General features: G+C 43.6%; 1 protein-coding gene across 3 annotated transcripts in view; it reads right to left on the minus strand.

Moving 5' to 3' along the window:
• Positions 1–19363, minus strand: part of LOC144790226 (membrane-spanning 4-domains subfamily A member 12-like) — a 122094-nt gene that overhangs the window by 42589 nt on the left and 60142 nt on the right. For all 3 annotated transcript variants that reach the window (XM_078665358.1, XM_078665356.1, XM_078665357.1), the window contains 2 exons: positions 7901–7957; positions 6313–6459 (listed from right to left, as the gene is read on the minus strand). In XM_078665358.1, coding sequence (XP_078521484.1) covers positions 6313–6459; positions 7901–7957 — 204 coding nt within the window. The remainder of the gene's footprint in view (positions 1–6312; positions 6460–7900; positions 7958–19363) is intronic.

The following is a 19363-nucleotide window of genomic DNA, read 5'->3' on the forward strand; positions in this document are numbered from 1 at the left end:
CCTCTGGGACATCTGGGCCCTCATCGAAGATGTCCTCTGGTTCCGGAGCTGATCTCTGCATGATGTGTCAACGGGCCCTTCGATCTCGAAAGGATGACCAAGCTGGACTCGTCGTGTTCTGGTGATAAGCACAGATTACAGACCTTGTGATGGTCACTGTGCGGGAATTTTGCTCCACACTGGGGGCATTTCATGAACGGCGTCCTTTCCATGAGCTGTAGGCCTCACGGCGTGGATAGGTCCAACGGCCCAAGTCGACGACCGGAATCGAGCTGATGAGATCGAGTCGATGGTTCTTTATGTCGAAAGTCTTTTAGAAGAGTTTAAGTAAGTTTTTGACGCGTCAAACTACTTAGAAAGTAGATTTTGAACCAGAGCGGAAAAGTTGCATCCGAACCCAGTGGCGGAAAAAGGATGGAGTCGATGCCCATGCACACTATCGTCCAAGGGAGGAGTCACCTATTTCGTGACTACTTCCAAGACGACAACAACATGCAATCATCCGAGCCCAACACTAGGTCGCGATCTAATGCTCAGTGTGAGATCTGCAGCTCATATGCCTCGAACATTCTTTATTCGGTTCAGATCTTTGAGCCCTAAAAGTACAGAATAAAATCGTGATAAAAATTTATTAAAATCAGCACAGCGCATGTCAGAGCAGATTTTAAAGTGCAAATGCAAACTCTTGAACAGACTAAATTTCCAATGCAGACATTGATTTTAGTGCCCGCACTGCAACTTTCAAAAACAGCTTAACACAGTTAATAATATCCTCATCTTCTAATTGGAGAAATGCCTCATTAGATTCTCTGCAATTGCTAAAATGACTGATCTTAATCAAAGGAAGAAGAAAACACTTAGTGTATGCAAGATAAAAACTACAAAAGAATAAAAAGTGCCGCATCGATTGCTCGGATTTCCCATCACAGGGACAAGGACAGGTGTCTAGGTTGACTTGGAAGCCTAATGGAAAGTTCAATGAATATTTTATGGGGCCTTCTCTAAGGCGAAACAATAAACTGCACTCCCAATACTCGTATTATCAGTCAAATAATTGTGTGGTGAGCCAACTCGTCCCTGATTCCTAATAAGGTAGTCCAATAATCTTGTTTTTGCTGTCTCCCTTTTTATTCTCTCTTCCTGCACACATTTATACCAGCGCACCTGCAGCTGGTTGTTAGTAAAAAGGTGAGGGCCCTCAGGATTTTCATATAGTTGGTTAAGGCCAATTTTGCGCAAACAAGATTCGATATATTTTAACTACGGGATTTTCCTCCCATTGTCACATGCAGGGTAATCTTTTATGATATCTTTTGTTAGTGCTCCCTCAGTGTTTTGCCAAATAGCATGCCAAAAAAGCAAAGGGTGGGCACTGATGTAATCCTCAACAAAAGGGAGGCCTAGCTTGTTGTGACAAATAAAACTAGAGATCGGTGCTCTCAACACCCTTCTACAAAATCTGTTTTCCGCTATCTGTACTGAGGGACTACTCTCTATCCCCCAGACCTCTGCCACATAGGTCGCCGCCGGCAGGCATTGTAATCTATAAATCTGCAGTAAGAGAGTTAAAACATTAACCATCCTAGGGCGTGGCAGGCTTAGTATGGAGCCTGTGGCTCTGGACAGTTTACTTCCGCTGTTAGCTATACGTGTTTTCCAAGAGCCACAGTCGTTAAAAGTGAAGCCCTGAGTAAGTAAAAGCGCCTGTGCTTACTAGTCTTTGTTCGCCTGCCTTCAATGAGTGTGTTTTATACTTCTTGGGGCCGCAGGACATAATAAAAGATTTGGTAAAATTTGTCTGCAAATCTAATGACGCAATGAATTTAACTAAACCGTTCACCGAGGGCCCTTGGTGTGCGTGCCATCAACACAGCGTCATCTGCATGCAGCAGAACGGGTAGCGGCAGAGTTCTAATCAAGGGCACATCGACTGTAATTGTAGATAAAAACTGTGGAGGTCATTAATTTATAAAATGAATAAAAGGGGAGCTAAAACACAGCCTTGTCTCACGCCTCTCATTATACAAACATCTTTTGAAACCTCTCCATTTATATTAATCCTGACTCTGGCTTTCATCCCTCTGTGCAAATATGCTAGAAAGTGAACTAGTGCTTCGTCTAAGCCAAGAGAGATTAGGATAGCCCATAGCTTAGAACGATTAACACTGTCAAACGCTGTTGACAAGTCCATAAATGCTACGTACATAGGGGAGCTTTTTGTCACTGTGTATTTGCCTATAATTAATTTAAAGATTGATGCTCTGCTCGATAGTGCCCACTTTAGGTCTAAAACCATACTGGCTGGGATTCAATATTGCATTTTCTTGTGCCCCGTCATTGATACGTTTGTATAAAACTCTACCCAGTATTTTTAAAGTAGTATCTATTAAAGAAATCGGCCTGTAACAACTGGGCAGAGAACGGTCCCCTTTTTTAAAAATTGGGACTTTGATCGATATCAACCAAGATTCTGGAATGGGAGCACTGGCAAGCCTATTAAAAACATTTAATAATAATGGAGCCCAAAATGTCGGGTTATGTTTAAAAAAATCTATAGGCACTCCGTCGGTGCCGGATGCCTTGCCCCCAGTACTCTGTTGGATTAAGCCAAAATCAGGGTCTGGCAGTGTATCAGTAGATAAATTAGCCCGATAGTATATTTTAGAATAATGTAACTCCCAATCTTGGCTAGAAATATGACATCCAATCCTTGGGTCTATACATTCTGGCTGTTTCATCTGTTTGACTGTAGCCCAAAAAAGATTACCATTTTTCTCATTTGCAGCTAGTGTGAGTGAATCCCAATGTTGTGTCATCAGTTAATTATTCCTTTTTTGGAGTACCTGCTTATAGAATTTGCATGCTTCAGCTATAGCTATAGGATTCTTAGGTGTAGCCTTAAGAGTGCATTACAATTGCTTATTGGCTCACAAACAGTCCTGGTTAAAAGATATCCCGAAACCCGGGCCATGTCTCGGGTCTAGAGATCTTCACAACAACAAGTACTCACTTGCACCTACTGAGGTGAACCACTCATGAACTTTACGTACCAGAATCCTTAGGGGCGATCCGGAGGAGGGGCTAGCAGTGTGCGATCCATTGCAGTTAGTCCTGGTTAAACCATTGTGGACTGTTAGATCGCTCTGAGTTGGAAACTATAAGCTCTTTTTTTATTGCATTGCATAGATCTACAAAGGAAACTACAACATTACTGGCATTAGTCTTTGTGAGGCATGCCTGCACCAGGGGGTAGTTTCCCACCATGACCTTATGAAGGAGACGTTCTGGTGCTACAGATCTCCACCTCAATCTTAAGCCATCTGTTGAGGGGTCAACCTGCTGCGCCCCAATAGCTTTGTTACACTTTGGCCTAGAGACCATCATAAGATGGACATCACATTTCTCAGTATTCCAAGTTAAACCTACTTCAACAAGTCAACACACTTGTGTGAGAGCTTTATCGTGCTCCTTCGGTGTAGCTCCAAAAACCAATATGTCATCACTATAATTGAAAGCATTAGTGACAGACTGCATGATACATTGAATAACATCTTGAAAAAGCTCTGCACACCGAAACATAGTCTTTTATATCGAAACAGACCAATGTGTGTAGACAAGGTTGTAATATACCTGAAATTCTCCTCAAGTTTCAACTGATAATATCATTTATTCAAATCAAGGCAAGAGAAGACCTTTGCACCATTCAATTGTGTTATGTCGGCAATGTGCGGACTTGGATGTCATTCTCTTTCAATTGCCTTGTTTGCTTGATGATTGTCGACACAAACGCATACAGCTTCTTCACTGTCATTTTTGGGTACTACCACTATGGGAGAAACCCATGGCGTTGGGCCAGCGGAACGCTCAAAGATATAATGTTAAAGTAATAATTTAAGTTCTTTTTCAACTGCTTCCTGTAAATGAAGTGCAATCTGTATGTATCTTTGAGCAACAGGCAGACGTCCTCGTGACGTCCTTCCTAACCCATGAAATAACGTAGGGAACTGACTTACTAATTCATGATGAGCCTTCATTTTATAGCTCACTGTTATCATTCCCATATCAACAGCTATGCTGAAGCTCAGTAAATAGGCAGTTGATGCCGTACCGTTAAGTACATGAATGGGTGCTTGTACTTTTGTTTTCTTGTGCTTCATCATTGCTACAAATGAACCTTGACTTTTAATTGCGTCGACGCAGCCCCTGTTTACACTTTCGATGGCGTAAGTCATGGCGATGGAGATAGTTCATTGTATTTCTCCTCAGGCATAATGTCTATCGATGCACCACTGTCGATATTAAAAGGTATTGAGCAACAGTTTACTTTTAGTGTATTCTTCGGACGATGTTTGAATGACTTTTGTGCTGCTTCATGTCGACTTTTCTTCACATGCGGTCAGTCCAACATGTGCATGTTTTTCTGAGGAAAACATTGACATTGCACAACCATCTTCTTCACTTGAACTTGATATTGATACTGAAGAGCTTTTTGATGATTTAGATGATGATCAACTTCGCTTTGTGTCGATTGCTGCAACTGGTGTTGTTCCTTGGCCTTGTGGGCGTGTGTCGAACATCAATTCTGGAACATTCGGGCAACTGTTTTGTCTTTGCACTGTGAAGCACCCATTTTTCCTTCACCTTGTGAACCATTACAAAATGGTTCTCCTTCCCACAGCCTTTGGTGGGACATTTACCTTAGTGTGTAACTGAAAATCCACACCTTAAGCACAACTACTTTTTCCATGGAGATATCACTTTGTGTCCTTCTACCTTGTGCTTTGCTTACCTTTCATGTTTATGACTGACTCACTCTGGGCACCTCCGTCCTTCATGTCAGCAGCTTGTCGATCAGCATGCTCCTCAGCTCTGGCAGCCATGAGAACTCGCTCCGGATTGCGAGTTTCTCTCAGCATTCGCCATCTGAATGAATCTGACAGGTATCCGTCAATCATCAATAACACTGAGACGTATAGCTTTCTCATCATTACATTAATTGAACTTACAATGTTTGATGAGCTTATTCAGTCTCCCAACGGATTTGTTGATGGTTTCACCAACTTTTTGTCATCCTTGATTGAAAATGTGCCTTTCATAATCTACATTTGGCTTTGGATTTAACTTGAGATTCAAGGCTTCTTTGTTTAGATGTTGTGCAATTTTGTCAGCTTGCAGCATTTTCTTTATGACTTCTTTGACATCTTCACCATCTATATTCTTAATGTATTTGAAAATCTTTTTGTTATCAGTTTCTTCTAGTGCATCAACAAAATCATCAAATGTCTCTATCCAAGCAGTCCATATATCGCCAACATTCTGCTTTTCGGCTGTATTGAATGGTAATGTTGGTTTTTAGGAAGGCGGTGGCATTATATCCATCTGCGGAACTTACTGATGTGGCAAGTAGTGTTATTTCCGACGCTACTTGGCGATCTTGTTCATGCTAGAACATCTCGGAGGCTTTGGAACAAGCTAGCCTCTGGATCACCTTCTTTCTGGGTCCCTATTGGAGCCCTTCACTTTCCTGGAGCCCTAGAGCTTTGGCAGTGTGCCACTTCATGGATGTATGGCTCCGTAAGCACAACCTGGGTACTGCGTCACGGGCCTTCACCCAATGCTGTGATGTGAGGACTCTTTATTCATCTGCATGTAACCGCAAACTCAACATTCTAAACCTGCATTCACTTCACTACGTTCTAACACTTCCGTCACAGTTCTATGGAATCTATCAGGAGCCAAAATGGTGCTGTCATTGCCAACTTACACAACACTACACTGTTGATGCTATGTGACTCCCTCGGTGTGCAGTAATACTCATGTTGGCTGGAGGCAACTGACGGTTCCTTATTCCAAAGGTATTAACAGTCATAATAACAGAGGCTTGAATACAGTGCAACTGTATTGCTATTGCTACCTTTCATTTATATAGCACACAATCTGAGTGCAGTTCAGAAAGTAGTTTAAGGAGTAGTGTACAAATGATTCAGAGGCTTCCACTGCAGACTAAACTCTGGTTTGTTTTTGTGGAAGTGAGCAGTCAGCAGAGTGAAAGAGTGTGAATCTCTTAGGTAAGTGTCAACCTTAATGAGTTGTGGGTTTTATAGGTAAGGTTAAGGGTACGTGGTCTTCTATTCAGTTTCCTGGTAGATGCATTTGTGTTGAGTGCAACTGGAAGCATATGGTCTTGGGTTACCTAATAGGCAGTGAGTTGAACATTTGGATACATCAAAGGAGAGTGGTAGTGCTGTTGCTTTGAGTGTTTTGAGATGCACACACAGAAGACAGCTAGAGCTGTGCAAGTCAGATACTCACATAAGAATTTTTCCTGTAACCAAATGACCGGTCTTCTCCAGCTTCATCTTCCAAGTTGAATATCGTAGATATCTCAACAGTATGGATTATCAAGGCCACCACAGCCACAACGAGTCCTAGAAGGTTGGCAGCAACGCTTGCTTTTACCTGAAACACAGTTAATCAGAATATGATTAATCAAGGTAGTATTAGTGATTCAAAACTCAAAAGGCCAGAGAATACTCATGGGAAATCTTATCTTTCCTGGAGACTCTTCCAGGTTGGACTTTGCAACATGTTTCCTTCATCCACTCTGGACAGGCAGTGTAAGTAAGCAATAGTCAACAGTTATGTGCAAAAATTACATTTGGCCTGCCAACCAGTGAAACAACAATATTTTCATAGATCAAAGAGAGCAGAAACAGTTTTGTTTTTTGCACAGGTCGGTGGGTGAAAATTAGGCCTGGGCGAAATGTTTCTTATGCCGGAGTAATTGGTGTAATTTCAGTAATTTTGCTCTAAAAGTATGTGAAATTACTGAGATTACACAATTACTCATCACATAATTTCAAGGGCAAATTTTAACATGAGATGTTCAGGCAATTTTTAATGCAAGTAGCATTTCAGGTAGATTTTTTTCACCCGAGCGGACCATTAGAAGAATTTGTTAGCGTAAAAGTACAAATCTGACGTGAACTGCACTGAATGTGAGCTACAGTTGCTTTAACATGAGCAACAACTTTTCAGATAGATATTTTATCCAAAAGGACTGTTCGGGTCATCTTTAAGCACAAAACTACATACCCACATTCAAGTTTCAGTGTTTTGAATGCAATCAACTGGAAATCAACTCAAAATTACTTTTCAAGCAGAATTTTTACCCGAACGAATCGTTTGGGCACTTTCTCCAGTGTGAGATGCATCTTGTGTAATTAAACGTAATTTCGCTTAATTTTCCAGTAATTTTGCGTAATTATGCTAATCAAAAATACGCAAGTTGTGCCCACTCCTAGTGCAAATGGCATTCATGCACTGGGCGGCAAAAACAAAATTGGATTGCAGTGCTGAAAAGTTGGGCTAATGTGGTCCCCGATATATTGGCATGCTCAATCAGTTGCCATTTAATTGAATGCTATAGATAGGACTACAGAAACAAAGCCAGGACTACCAGTACCAGAATGCACAGGCCAAGGCTGGCAAGAAGCTAGGACATTAGTACCAAAACAGCTCATACTGAGAGTCAGAAACAAGGAAATGAAATCCCATAATTCATATTGCATCTCCCTTTGCCCACATTTTCACTACAGATTTGAGGTGGTGCGTTTTGCCCCATTTCTTTTTGATGTGCTTAAAACTGTTTGCCTCCACAAATATTAGTCTTTGTGGTTTCTATTATTTTATTTTTTCAGTCTCTAAAGAGGACCGGACAAGCAAAATAGGAAACAGAGCAAGTCCGCATACTATTTCAAGAACAAAGATGCAAAATAGCGCTTCAATGGAAATTAGTGCAAACCAAAGAAAAGTAGTACTGCAGTTTACACAATCCAACTTAAGCACTATGAAGACAGCAAAGGGATAGACTGCAATATCACAAGAAGAAAGCATTTACCAGCCAGGAGATATCCTTGGTCTCCACAGCCACCGTTATGCTGCCGGAAATGAGGAACTAGAAACAAAAACAGAAAGAAAAGTGTGAGAGAGAAAACAATACTTGACACTTGGATTTCTGTGTGGCACTTGTCAATATCTGAATGTCAGGCTATGGCACAAAGAGCTCTTGATGTGAGTTTGAACTGAGCTCTCACACTGCCTAAACATTTGGACGCATCAGTCCTAAAACATATTTCCCTAACACTGGATAGCTTGGTTTGAGCAGGGTAGGGTTGCCACCTGTATATTGTTTGGCCAGCATTTTTAAGTCTAGGCAGTAATGGCAATTCAGAAAAGATGATCCCCTATTTTTATCCATCTAAAACACAAACCAAAAACAGCAAAACGCATAAAGAAATCTGTTAAAAAAGTTTTTTCAGAACGAATATTGGAGCAGTTACAATGTTTCGAAAGAATGCTGTCAACCTTACACAAGTTCTTTTTCACCTACCAGATTTGGGCTTTTTCAGAACATCAAAGCATAAACAAACAGCTAGTGTTTATTTTTTAGGTCTTGCTTACTAGGAAGCGCATGCGCTTTCCGTTGCAAGACGTTTTGTCAGCTTACAGTGAGTTTGGAGGTTGTAATCGCTTACCATTGGTTGGCCTCATTGTTTATCTCATTTGTTTGCTTCTTATCCATTAGCTTGTATGAGCCATACTTCCTCTTCATCCGTTTGCCTCTTCTGTGGAGAATGGACCCATCACTGCTCACTTTTCAGGCGCTACTTGTTTTTCTTTTTGTTTAAGTACACCACAAGAGTACAAGTTTTCCAGCTGTCTCCTTTATGTACTTCCACCCACCGGTGTGATTGTGTTTTTCTCTGCCCAAGTACTCCTCCCTCGGATATTGCTTTCTCACCCAGGTGTTCCCCCTCCTCCAAATTCTGCCGTCTTTCATACATTTACTTTGCCTTCCACAGGTCCATGTTACTCTCTCCATTTCCTTCCTTCCCCACGCCCTCAATGTTACTTTCCACCACACCCGTGTCCCCGAGTTGCTTCTGCCTCCCCATCCTGGTTTTCCCCATCCCACCCACTGTTATTCCAAACCTACCCTCCATGTTGCTTCTCCCCACCCCCTAGAAGTACTTTTTTTTCCCCTTTTGGTTACTGATCCAACTCAGGTAGGTAAACAAAAAGAAAAAACTGCTGTATCATTTTGTAGGCACACCCATGCTTGGTATGTGCACCTACAAAGTGAAATGGTTTCCTCTTTTTTAGCCATGCTGTGTAGCACCAAGAACGCTATACTACATGGCTAAAACTGCTGGAAAAGTCAACGACGAGGCCTATTGGCTTTGCCAATGCCTGTATAGTGCCATGAAGCTCCTTGGAGTGACAGCAGCGCTCTACAAATGTCCAGTTACATTACATTACATTGTTTTTAAAAAGCTGACAACCCTAGCAGATGTGTTAGTCACACAGGGCCGGTTTGATGGGGAGATCATGCCCCCAACCCATAGGGTCACCTTGAGTTCCCTTAAAGAATGGAATGAATGTGAAGCAGCAGAGAACCCCCTAATAATTCTCAAAGGGTCATCGAGAGCCGGCTGAGGCCACATATCCACGGATTCTGAGCCCTCCCACGGCCAGCCCTACCTCCAGGTTGTGAGAAGTTCGCCTCAGGGTTTGTTTTCAATGATGATAGACACTGATTTTAGACCCAATCCATATGGTGGCAGATAGAAACTGGAAGTGGAGTTTTAGGTTACTGAGGTGGGCAGGGCAACTGCTGACCACAGGCCTGAGACAAACCAACAGACATACAGACCTGGGGATCCTAAACCCCTTAATTATCATTATTTTGGTAGTTCTATAAAGCTCAAGGCAACACCTCTATCTGCTTCTTGTCAGATGCTAGGCTACTTTTAGCACAGCCTCAATCAAAAGGCACTTTAAATAACTCAATTTTCAGCAATTTCATGTAGAGAAGGTCATAATATTCATCTCCAAATATCAGGTTTAAGGCGCTTCTGAGACCCTCCCTCCATTACTATGGTACTGTAAAGTTCATTGGGTGATCTAATACTGATCCTTGACGTCACCAGAGTCCTCTGGGATGCTTTTACTGCTGCTTTCACATGGTCAGGTGTTTGCTGCCTGGCTAACTGGGTCTAGAGTCTTAGAAGCCTATTGGTGTTTTAAGGGAAGCCGGTATAGACTATATAATAGACAATATTGCAGAAGTCTAGGGCTAGCATCACCAAGAATCTAGTTCTTTTCACAAGATATTTTGTAACTATGGGAGTATATACTGCATGACTGGCAGCGGATGATATGAACACAGCAATAAGCTGGGGCACAAGAATCAGGTCAATTAGAACTAGAAAAAACCCAGAGCAACAGACATCAATTTCAGACAATCAAAACAAATATCTGAGAAGCAGAGATCTACAGAAACAATAGGATACTGAGGAAAAAGCTGTATGTTGCAGCTGTCCAATCCTGCATATTGTTCAATTTAAAATCTCAAAAGATCTAACACCTTGCTTATCACCTGGTGGGCTCTACCCCAAGAAACCACCAAGGTGCCTGATCCACATACTTGACAGTATTTCCCTAAAGTGTGGTTGGCAGGAGGGGCGCTCAGGGCTTCTCTGCAATAAAGTCATCAGAATAACAGCCCTTTCTTGGCTCAATGTATACACCATGGTTTGAGGAAGTCTATCAGACTTAGGAAAACAACGTTTTAACTGTGCTGCATGTGGTGAGGTCTTCGAAATACCAGTGTAATGTCCATGAAGTCCTCCATAGTAGGAATGTTCATTTTTAATGTGTGGTACAAATGTGATAACTAAAGATTGAGATGCCAGCCTGAGTAATATACAGCTCTGGTACTGAGGTCCCCAATAGTGGGCCGGCATCATGGACATGATCTTCAACGAATACCATGAGTAGATAACATCATCTTGCAGGTCCATATAAGAAACCATTTGATATGTCCTGCTTGGTGTTAGAAACATATACCCCCATGCCCTCACCTCCCCCCCAAAAGCCTGTGCCTTTTTTGTTTTCATGTTTGAAAAACAGCAACAAACTCTCCCCCAAAGATTCTGCCTACTTAACATTGAACAAAAATGGCCAACCTACTAAAAGATGTACTCGGTCAGGCTCAGTTATGGAATGGTGGAGAGAAAACAATTATGGAAAATCTTTTTTTTCCCTAACAAAAACTGCATGAAATTACACATTGGCTGATAACTCGCATGAAAATTGAACTCAAGGCTAACCCTGGGCAAAGCACTACGCTTTGCTCGCATAGTTTTCAAAGTTTGCGCTACTTCGCACATCGCGAATTGCACGTAGCACAGTGCAAACACGCGTAGCGTAGTGCAGCGGCCATTTTTTGCTTGCTCGCGGTCCTCAACGTCAAGTTGGCGACCGCGAGCAAGCAAAATGACATTCCGGCGAGACTTTTTTCTCATTCGTGATCAGCAACATCAAGTTGCCGATCCTGAGCGTGGAAAATCAACCTCCCGGCGAGATTCCCAACGCGGGAGGTCAGGATTCTCATTGCAAGTGGTCGCGTATGCTCGCGACCGCTCGCAATGAGAAACTACCAGTCCACGTTGAGAAAGCTGCTGCTCGAGTAAAATACTCGAGCGGCAGTAAAAAACAGCTTGCACTGTGCAAGATGCCATTTTCAATGATTGCACAGTGCGGACAAGCATCCGGCACTGTGCAATCATCGCGAACAGCGCAATACGCAGTTCGCGTAGTGCTACACGTAGCTCGCGTAGTGCGAAGTGCACTTCGCGTAGCGCTACTTTGCGAACTACACCCAGGCTAACTCAAGGCAAACCTTGCATTCAAATGTCATATGAGATACCGGCAAGAGGTTGAATGGAGGAGAATTTCACTGTCCTAGCAAGCATTTCTGCTTGAACCAGTGACCCGCAAGAGAAAAGGATGCAAAATCTTGTGCCTGTAAAATCATATGAAATACATGCAAAGCGAAACCGATCAATTTTACAAGATTTCTAATGCACAAAACAAAAGTTCACCCAGGCCTACTTGCAATGAGAGAGTGGCAGATGGGCCAAATAATAAAAATTCAGAGCTCGTGACATTCAAGTCAAAACAGTTTAATGAAAATCAGTCAAGTTAATCCCTAGGAAGATTACCCAGTGGCAGCTGTTTATTCAGACTCTCTAAGAAACTAGAAAGCAATTATGCAACAGGAATGGCTTTATTGGCTTGGTTGATTTGGTTTGAGTTTGCATCCAGGATGCAGATGATAAAGGTTGGTAAGCAGGCTGCAGACACACTCAGCATTTTGCATCGAAACAAACATGCAACTTGAAGGAGACAAGGAGGTTTTTGAGAAGATGAAATAGACAATTTTAGGGAGTTTCACGGTGACCACAGTTTAGTGTCTGAAGAGATTCAAAATGACCTAGACATGGTTGTATGGTACTACAAGGAGTCTAGCTGGGTGGATGAAAGGAAAACAGATCAGTATGTTCAATACTTTCAAAGGTTTGTTCGACTGGTTACTTGTGGAGCACATCTGATGCTTTCCTGTAGAGCTAAATAAGCACTTAGCAACTATCAGATTGTCCATCCCAAGCAGAAATCATTCCTTAAGGTCAGACATACTATGATATGAGTAAATCAGAAGAAAGAGATGGCACTGCAAAAACCCTAAACAGCCACTCCTAAATACTCACTAAAGACCCCAGGCCCTTTTACCCGGGATATCCATATTTGCCTAGGATTTTGGGCAATAGATCCGAAATTTTGAGGTTTCAAGGACGAGGAGGGCTGGATTCGACAGTGTCAGAAGATACACCAGATCTAGGCGGATCTCTGACAGTAGCCCACTGTTATATGTTAACAGGCAAATCAGAATGCTTCAGGGCCCATTCTACAAGCAGCACAGCAGTAATGCGACAATATGGTCATCCATAGCATTTGTTTGCCAAACACTATTGTACAGTATCCAAAGAGCAGCAATGCTCTCAATTTGGTAGGAAGATTCCGCATCCTTCCTTCTGTATGTATGGGACCCCTGAGCCACTATCTTCAAACTGCTTTGGAAGCGATTATCTAGGGAATCTGCTGGAGTCAGAATCCATTGGGAAAATGATTTACCTTTGCTAACCTACTTTCGGGTGGATTTGAAGAATCTTTATGATCCATCCACGTGTCATCCTTTGAGTGATTTCGCTGTTTTAATGGGTTATCTGTGTTTTTATTTTGTTCTCAGATACCCGGTGTCTCTTTGGGTCTGAGAAAATTCTGTGTGGAAGTGGCGTGCACAATATATATACCAGACACGTCACTTCTGTCAATATCTCGCAATGCTGGTCCAGACTTTAAGGGGCCAAACCTTGTGCCGGTGACTGGAACTATCTTCAAAATTTCCATATCAAGTATCTAGCCTGGCACAAGGGTTCATCTAAAGAACCTGTGGGTGCTCCCATAACCATCAACAATAATAGTACAGAAAGTAGCTAATTCAAGTAAAATCTTGAATAGTACAAGCTAAAATAAATATAAAAAGCAAAGTGCATAAAACATATTACCCAATAACAGTGAAATGTATAAACGTATAGAACTTTCCATTATGTACTATGGTTTTCTTCATAAAGCCTGGACGTAACCCACATCGGTTATCATCTAATAGTTCTCGTTAGGATTTAAACATCTTAGTGGGTCGAGTGGGCATCTCCAATGTCTCTGACCAGAGCAAATTGTGCCACCATGCAATATCATTCCTGCATATTAGTATCTCTGGAGAAGCTTGGACTTCATGCATGCAGGTACTAAGTGTGGCTGCAGAATAGGGGTTGGAGAGGTCCAAGTGAATGATCAATTGAGAGTGGTCTTTTTTTTTTTTAATAATGTTTTTATTGGTATTTACAAGATACAGTATACACAAGGAAACATTGACATATATATATATTTCGGCTTTCGTTATCTGGGGTCAGATTGGTTGTCTTGTCATACAGGTTCTTCAGGTCCGCCCCGTGAGGACTGGTTTACATAAAGACATAAAACATACACAATATAGATTGTTGCAGTTGGGCGCGTGCTGAGTTGTAACAAAAAGACATTAAGGTAAATGGTGGTTTTTTGGTGACAGAACACCGGAGCTGGTTTGGTCTGTTTGCCCGGCATGGGATAACTATTAAGGTAAATGGAGGTTATTTGGTGACAGACCGACGGAGTTAGTTTGGTTTGTTTGCCAGGTCTGGGTTGTCTATGGGGGTTCATAGGTGTTTAGGAATCTGTCTAGTTTAGCCAACATCCGTCTGTCGGCGTGCCTCCCCGGTTTGTGTCTGAGTGCAGTGCTATCAGCTCCTCTGAGGAAAGTCACCCAGTTCAGTCACCTTTTGAATGTGGCTTTGGAGGTGTCCTTCCACTTGGCTAGTACTGTTTTGACTGCAGTCGTAAGGAGCAAATTTAGGAGGTTTCTTTCCTCTTTAGTAGTAATGTCTGGTGTGATGTGTGCTGTGATAGTTGTGGCAAATGTTTCTTTTATGCTGCAGCCTAGGATTTTGTTTGTGAAGTCGATCACCTTTTACCAAAAGTTTTTGACCTTGGTGCAGCGATAGATGAGGTGCTTTTGGTCCCCTCTGTCTATGCCGCAGTTCCAGCAGGTGTCTTTGTCTCTTATACCGATCGAAGCAAGGTGGGCTGGAGTCCAGTATGCTTGGTGCAGAAGCCAGAATTTAGTTTGAGCTAGCACTGGGGATATCATATTTTTTGACGGAGTTGCCATGAGGGTTTGTAGTTCTAGTTCTGTAAGTTTGGATCCTATTTGGGTTTCCCAGTAGCTTGTGTTTTTGGCATTGAGTTTGGTGGAGACTGGTCGGAGGAGTTTTTAGAGGAGCGAGATTTGGTGCCCTGTTTTGTTTATGGTTTCCATATATTGGAAGATCGATGGTTTCTCTTTGCTTAATTTTGACTTTGTTAATGCAGTTTTTATTGAAAGGAAATTATATAGTTCTATGTGTGGTGGATCGTATCTTGTTTTCAGGCTGTTAAAAGTATGGGGTTCTCCATCAGCTTCTAGTTGGGCTGGGAACGAGATTCCCAGTTTTCTCCATGCCGCCACGTCGAGCGGTTTCTTTCTGTATTTAATCTTGGGGTTTGCCCAGAGCGTTTCCCATTGTGAGTACCTGATGCTGTTTGCGAGTTCCTGATCTTCTTTGAGCAGCGCTAGCGATCCTAAAGATCGGGTTGTTCTTAAGTATTTGTTTGTTGGATGTGAGGAGTATTAGTGGGTTTGTGTTATTTAGAATTGCTTCCTCTATGGCGAGCCATGTTGTTGTGTATTGCTGTTTCGGGAGGACCCAGTGCATCCCCTGTCTGGCTATGAAGGCTAGTTGAAATGTTCTCAGGTCCGCTACATTGAGTCCGCCCAGTTTTTTCTCTAGTCTTAGTTTTTTAGGCCAATTCTGGGTTTCTTTTCTCTCCATATGAATTTGTTTAGCCTTCTGTCTATTTTTCTGTGGAAGTCGTCTGTGAGTGCTAAGGGTAGCATACCTGCAAGATAATTAACTATGGGGGTGATCATCATCTTTACAGTGTCTATTCTGCCCCACCAGGTGATGTATTTCGGTGACCAGGTTTCTAGTAGATCTTTGATCTTCTTTAGAGTTGTTTTCTCATTTTGTTCTAAGGTGCTTATTAGACTTTTCCCAAATTGGATGCCTAGGTATTTGACAAACCCAGGCTGCCAGGCCAGAGTAGAGGTTCCTATCACGCCTCTTGTTGTGTGTATGTTGAGGGGCAGGCATTCTGATTTGTCTCTGTTGAGTTTGTATCCTGAGGGGTTTGCGTATGTTTCGATTGTTTGCATGAGTGCTGGTATGGATCGGTCCGGATTTTCCGTTATAATAAGTAAATCATCGGCATAGGTGGCAAGTTTTGCTGTGGTGTTGCTGATTGTCACGCCTGCTATTTCTCTGTTAGCCAGAGTGTCTCTTATAAGGGGTTCGAGTGCTAATAGGAACAGTAGAGGTGATAGCGGACATCCTTGTCTAGTCCCTATCTCAAGTTTAAATTGGGCTGAGGAACTTCCGTTAATGGATATCTGTGCTTTGGGGTTTTTGTACAGTGCCATGACTTTCTTCGTGTAGTTGTCACCTAGTTTATATACTTGCATGCACTGCTCTAGGAAATGCCAGGATACTCTGTCTAAGGCCTTTTCTGCGTCTAGTGTGATAGCTACTGCAGAGTTGGGTGAGTTTGAGCAGTGTTCTATGACTTGACAGAGGAGTCTTGTGTTATCATGGGTTTTCATATAGCCTACCTGTGTGTTACCTATCAGTTGAGGTTGTAGTTTGTTTAGCCTTGTGGCAAGCACTTTGGCATATAGCTTACAGTCTAAGTTTATGAGTGATATGGGGCGGTAGTTTTTGGGCTATTGCGGGTCTTTCCCTTCTTTGGGAATTACAATTATGTTTGCTTGTGCCATAGTTTCTGTAACTATACCCTCTTTGGCGTAATGGTTGAGGGTTTTGGTCAGGACTGGGAGAAGGTGCTCTTGGAAGGTTTTGTAAAATGGCGCGGTGTACCCATCCGGGCCTGGGGCGTTGTTGTCTTTTAGGGATTTATAGCTAGCGCGACCTCACTCTCTTTTATATCTTGGCCAAGTGTTTTGGCTTCTTCTTCTGTTATCTTTAGTCTGTCTAGGTAGGCCGAGCACCCCTCCTGGTCGATGTTGTCATCCCTTGTGTAGAGCTCCTTGTAGAACTCCATGAAGGTGTGTAGGATATCCTTGTGTCTGGTGTGTGACTTGTTGCTTGTGTCTGTGATTGTGGAGATGCAGCGTTGTCTTTGCTTGCGCTTGAGGTATGATGCTAGTATTTTTCCTGCCTTGTTGGCTTCGCAGAGGTTGATCTGTTTGTATTTTCTTATCCACATCCCTGGTCTTTCATTGAGAATCCTGTTAAATTCGTATTTCTTCTCTGTAAGTTCTATCAGGACTGCTGTGTTTGAGGTGTCTACGATATGTTTGGTCTCTAGTCGCTTGATGTCTGTTTCGAACTGGTCTAGCTGCTTTTTGGCTTCTTTGTCTCTTCTGGCTTTGATTTCTATCAGTGTACCTCTGACGGTCGCCTTAAGGGCGTCCCATAGGGGTTTGGGGTCTATGTCTGGTGTGTGAATCTCTTTTACATAGTCCTTGATGGCTTGCTCTATTTTGCCTTTGTCCTCCTGTTGCGCTATCGTTGTGTTGTTGAACCGCCATCTGCGGGTGATGTGGTCATTATGTCGGCCTGTTAGTTGTAGACTGATGCAAGAGTGATCTGAGATTGTTCTTGCCGCGATGTCTGTGTGTTTTATGAGATGTGTGTGTGAGCCTGAGATGAGGATGTAGTCGATTCTGCTGTAGGAGTTATGTGGGTTTGAGTAGAAGGTGTAATCTCTGGTGTCTGGGTGCTGTAGGCGCCAAGGAATCTTTTACATATGTTTTTCAGAGTGTTGTATGATGCAGGGGGCCGTGTTTGAGAGATTGTCTGTCTGTCTAGGGTGTGGTCTAGTACTAAGTTAAAGTCCCCAGACACTATGTTCACGTCGCTCGTCTGGTTAGCTTCCAATTCTTTTGACACCCCCTCCCAGAATGCTATGTCGTCTGTGTTTGGTATGTATATGTGAGTTACAAGCATGGTTTCTTCACCTCTTTTTAGTTGGGTGATCAGAAGCCTTCCTTCGTCATCGTGCTGGACACTCTCAATGGTTAACTTGGACTTAGTGTTAACTAGTGTGATTACTCCTCATTTTTAGGGCTCGTGGCGTTAACCGCGCGAAGCGTGGTCTCGCCAGAGACCCTATTGTTAGCGGCTCAGCGTTCCAGGAGACAGCACCTGGCCGCACGCATTTCCTCTGCCAGAAGGCGATTTGTGCGGGCCACGCGCATGAGAACGCGCTTGCTGTAGCCAGCTCCTGTCTCCTGGAAAGCTGCTCCAACACACACGCATGCGCACACAGAGACATCCTCCTTATCGCCACCTTTTTCCAGCACTTGCATTTCCTCCATTGCGGCGTGAGCCTCTCGTGGGCTCTGAGCAATGCAATGCCCTTTGAGCCTCCGTGGCTCTTAAACAGCTATGACTCGCGCTGGAAGTGACACAAGCGGGAGCGGCCCGCTGCCTCCGGGGCCGCCCCGAGGGTATTCCTGGGCCCCTCACAGGGCATTCAACGAACAATGAAGCCCTCTTGAAGCCACGGGGCTCGGTACAACAAAATCCAGGAAGTACGTCCTTTAGTAGAGGAGCGACCCGCTGCCCTCCGGGGGCGCTTCCTCGCTAACTTGGGACCCCCTCCTGATGCTCGCACTCACCGGGAGCCTGTTGCAGCTGGAGGCCATCACCTGGCTTCTTGCACCGGCGGGACTCTCTTCCAGGCGGGAGCCTCGCTCCCTTCAGCACTCCTCCGGTAGCTCCTCTGGTGCAGCGGGCAGGGCTCCTCTCCTCCGGGGCCTCGCTCTGGCGGCCGCCTTTGCTGGTGCCCTCCAGGGCTCTCCCTCCTCCTGGGAGTCCCGGAGGAAGTTCGGTGAGTTCCTGTTGTCCCTCGCTCCCGCCCCCGGCCTGCCTGACTTCCTACTGCGGGCCGGGCGGCGGCGGGGACAATCTCGGGGTTGGCTCCCAGGAATTAAATAAAATATAGCCACGTATGCAGCGTGGCAGTCGCTGGGAGGCACAGGGTCCCTGGATGGGTGGGCACCTTCCAGGGACCAAAGACGGCAATTTAAAGCAAAGACGACGCCGGGTGGGCACCGGCTCTAGCCAGTAGAGCGCTCCCAAGTGCTAGCAGGAAATAAACAGCGCTCCCAAGCGCTAGGTGAAATAAAGCGCTTCCAGGCGCTTGGAGGGGTGAATACAGCGCTTTAGAGCTGTGTGAATAATAACTGCATCAGCCCCGTGCGTGAGGTGCATCATCCACATTGCTCAGGTCACCCAAATTCCTGCACTCTCTACCACACTGCTTTCAAGAACAGCATACTCTTGCACACACTCTCACTGTTCACCAATTCAAAGTTTGGTAAACATTTTATGCAACGCATTGTCATACACAATGCCAATAACTCAAACTTTAATGCTGCGAGCCCTATTGCATTGTAAATGCTTGTATCCTACTGCTTGCGAGCATGCTAGTTGGCCTATCCACCTTGCCCTGAGTTTGTTTGCCTCTTCCATGGAGAGTTGGGTTTCTTGTAGGAGAATAATATCGCTCTTGGTCTTCGCTAGGTAGTCAAAAGTTTTTTTTCTTTTTATTGGGTGGTTCAGACCTTTGACATTGAGGGAGATAATCTTAAGATCGGACAACAGTGTATTGTTGTTATTCATTATATTGGCCTGTTAATTGTTGTCTTACTGTCAAGCATGTTACTGAGATTTTTGGTTGCCTGCCTTTTGTCTGTGTGCGTCCTCTCTTTTTTTCTGGACCGCGTCTTGCTCCATGCTTT

This window comes from Lissotriton helveticus, chromosome 1_1 (genome assembly GCF_964261635.1).
Source record: "Lissotriton helveticus chromosome 1_1, aLisHel1.1, whole genome shotgun sequence".
Classification (NCBI taxonomy): domain Eukaryota; kingdom Metazoa; phylum Chordata; class Amphibia; order Caudata; family Salamandridae; genus Lissotriton; species Lissotriton helveticus.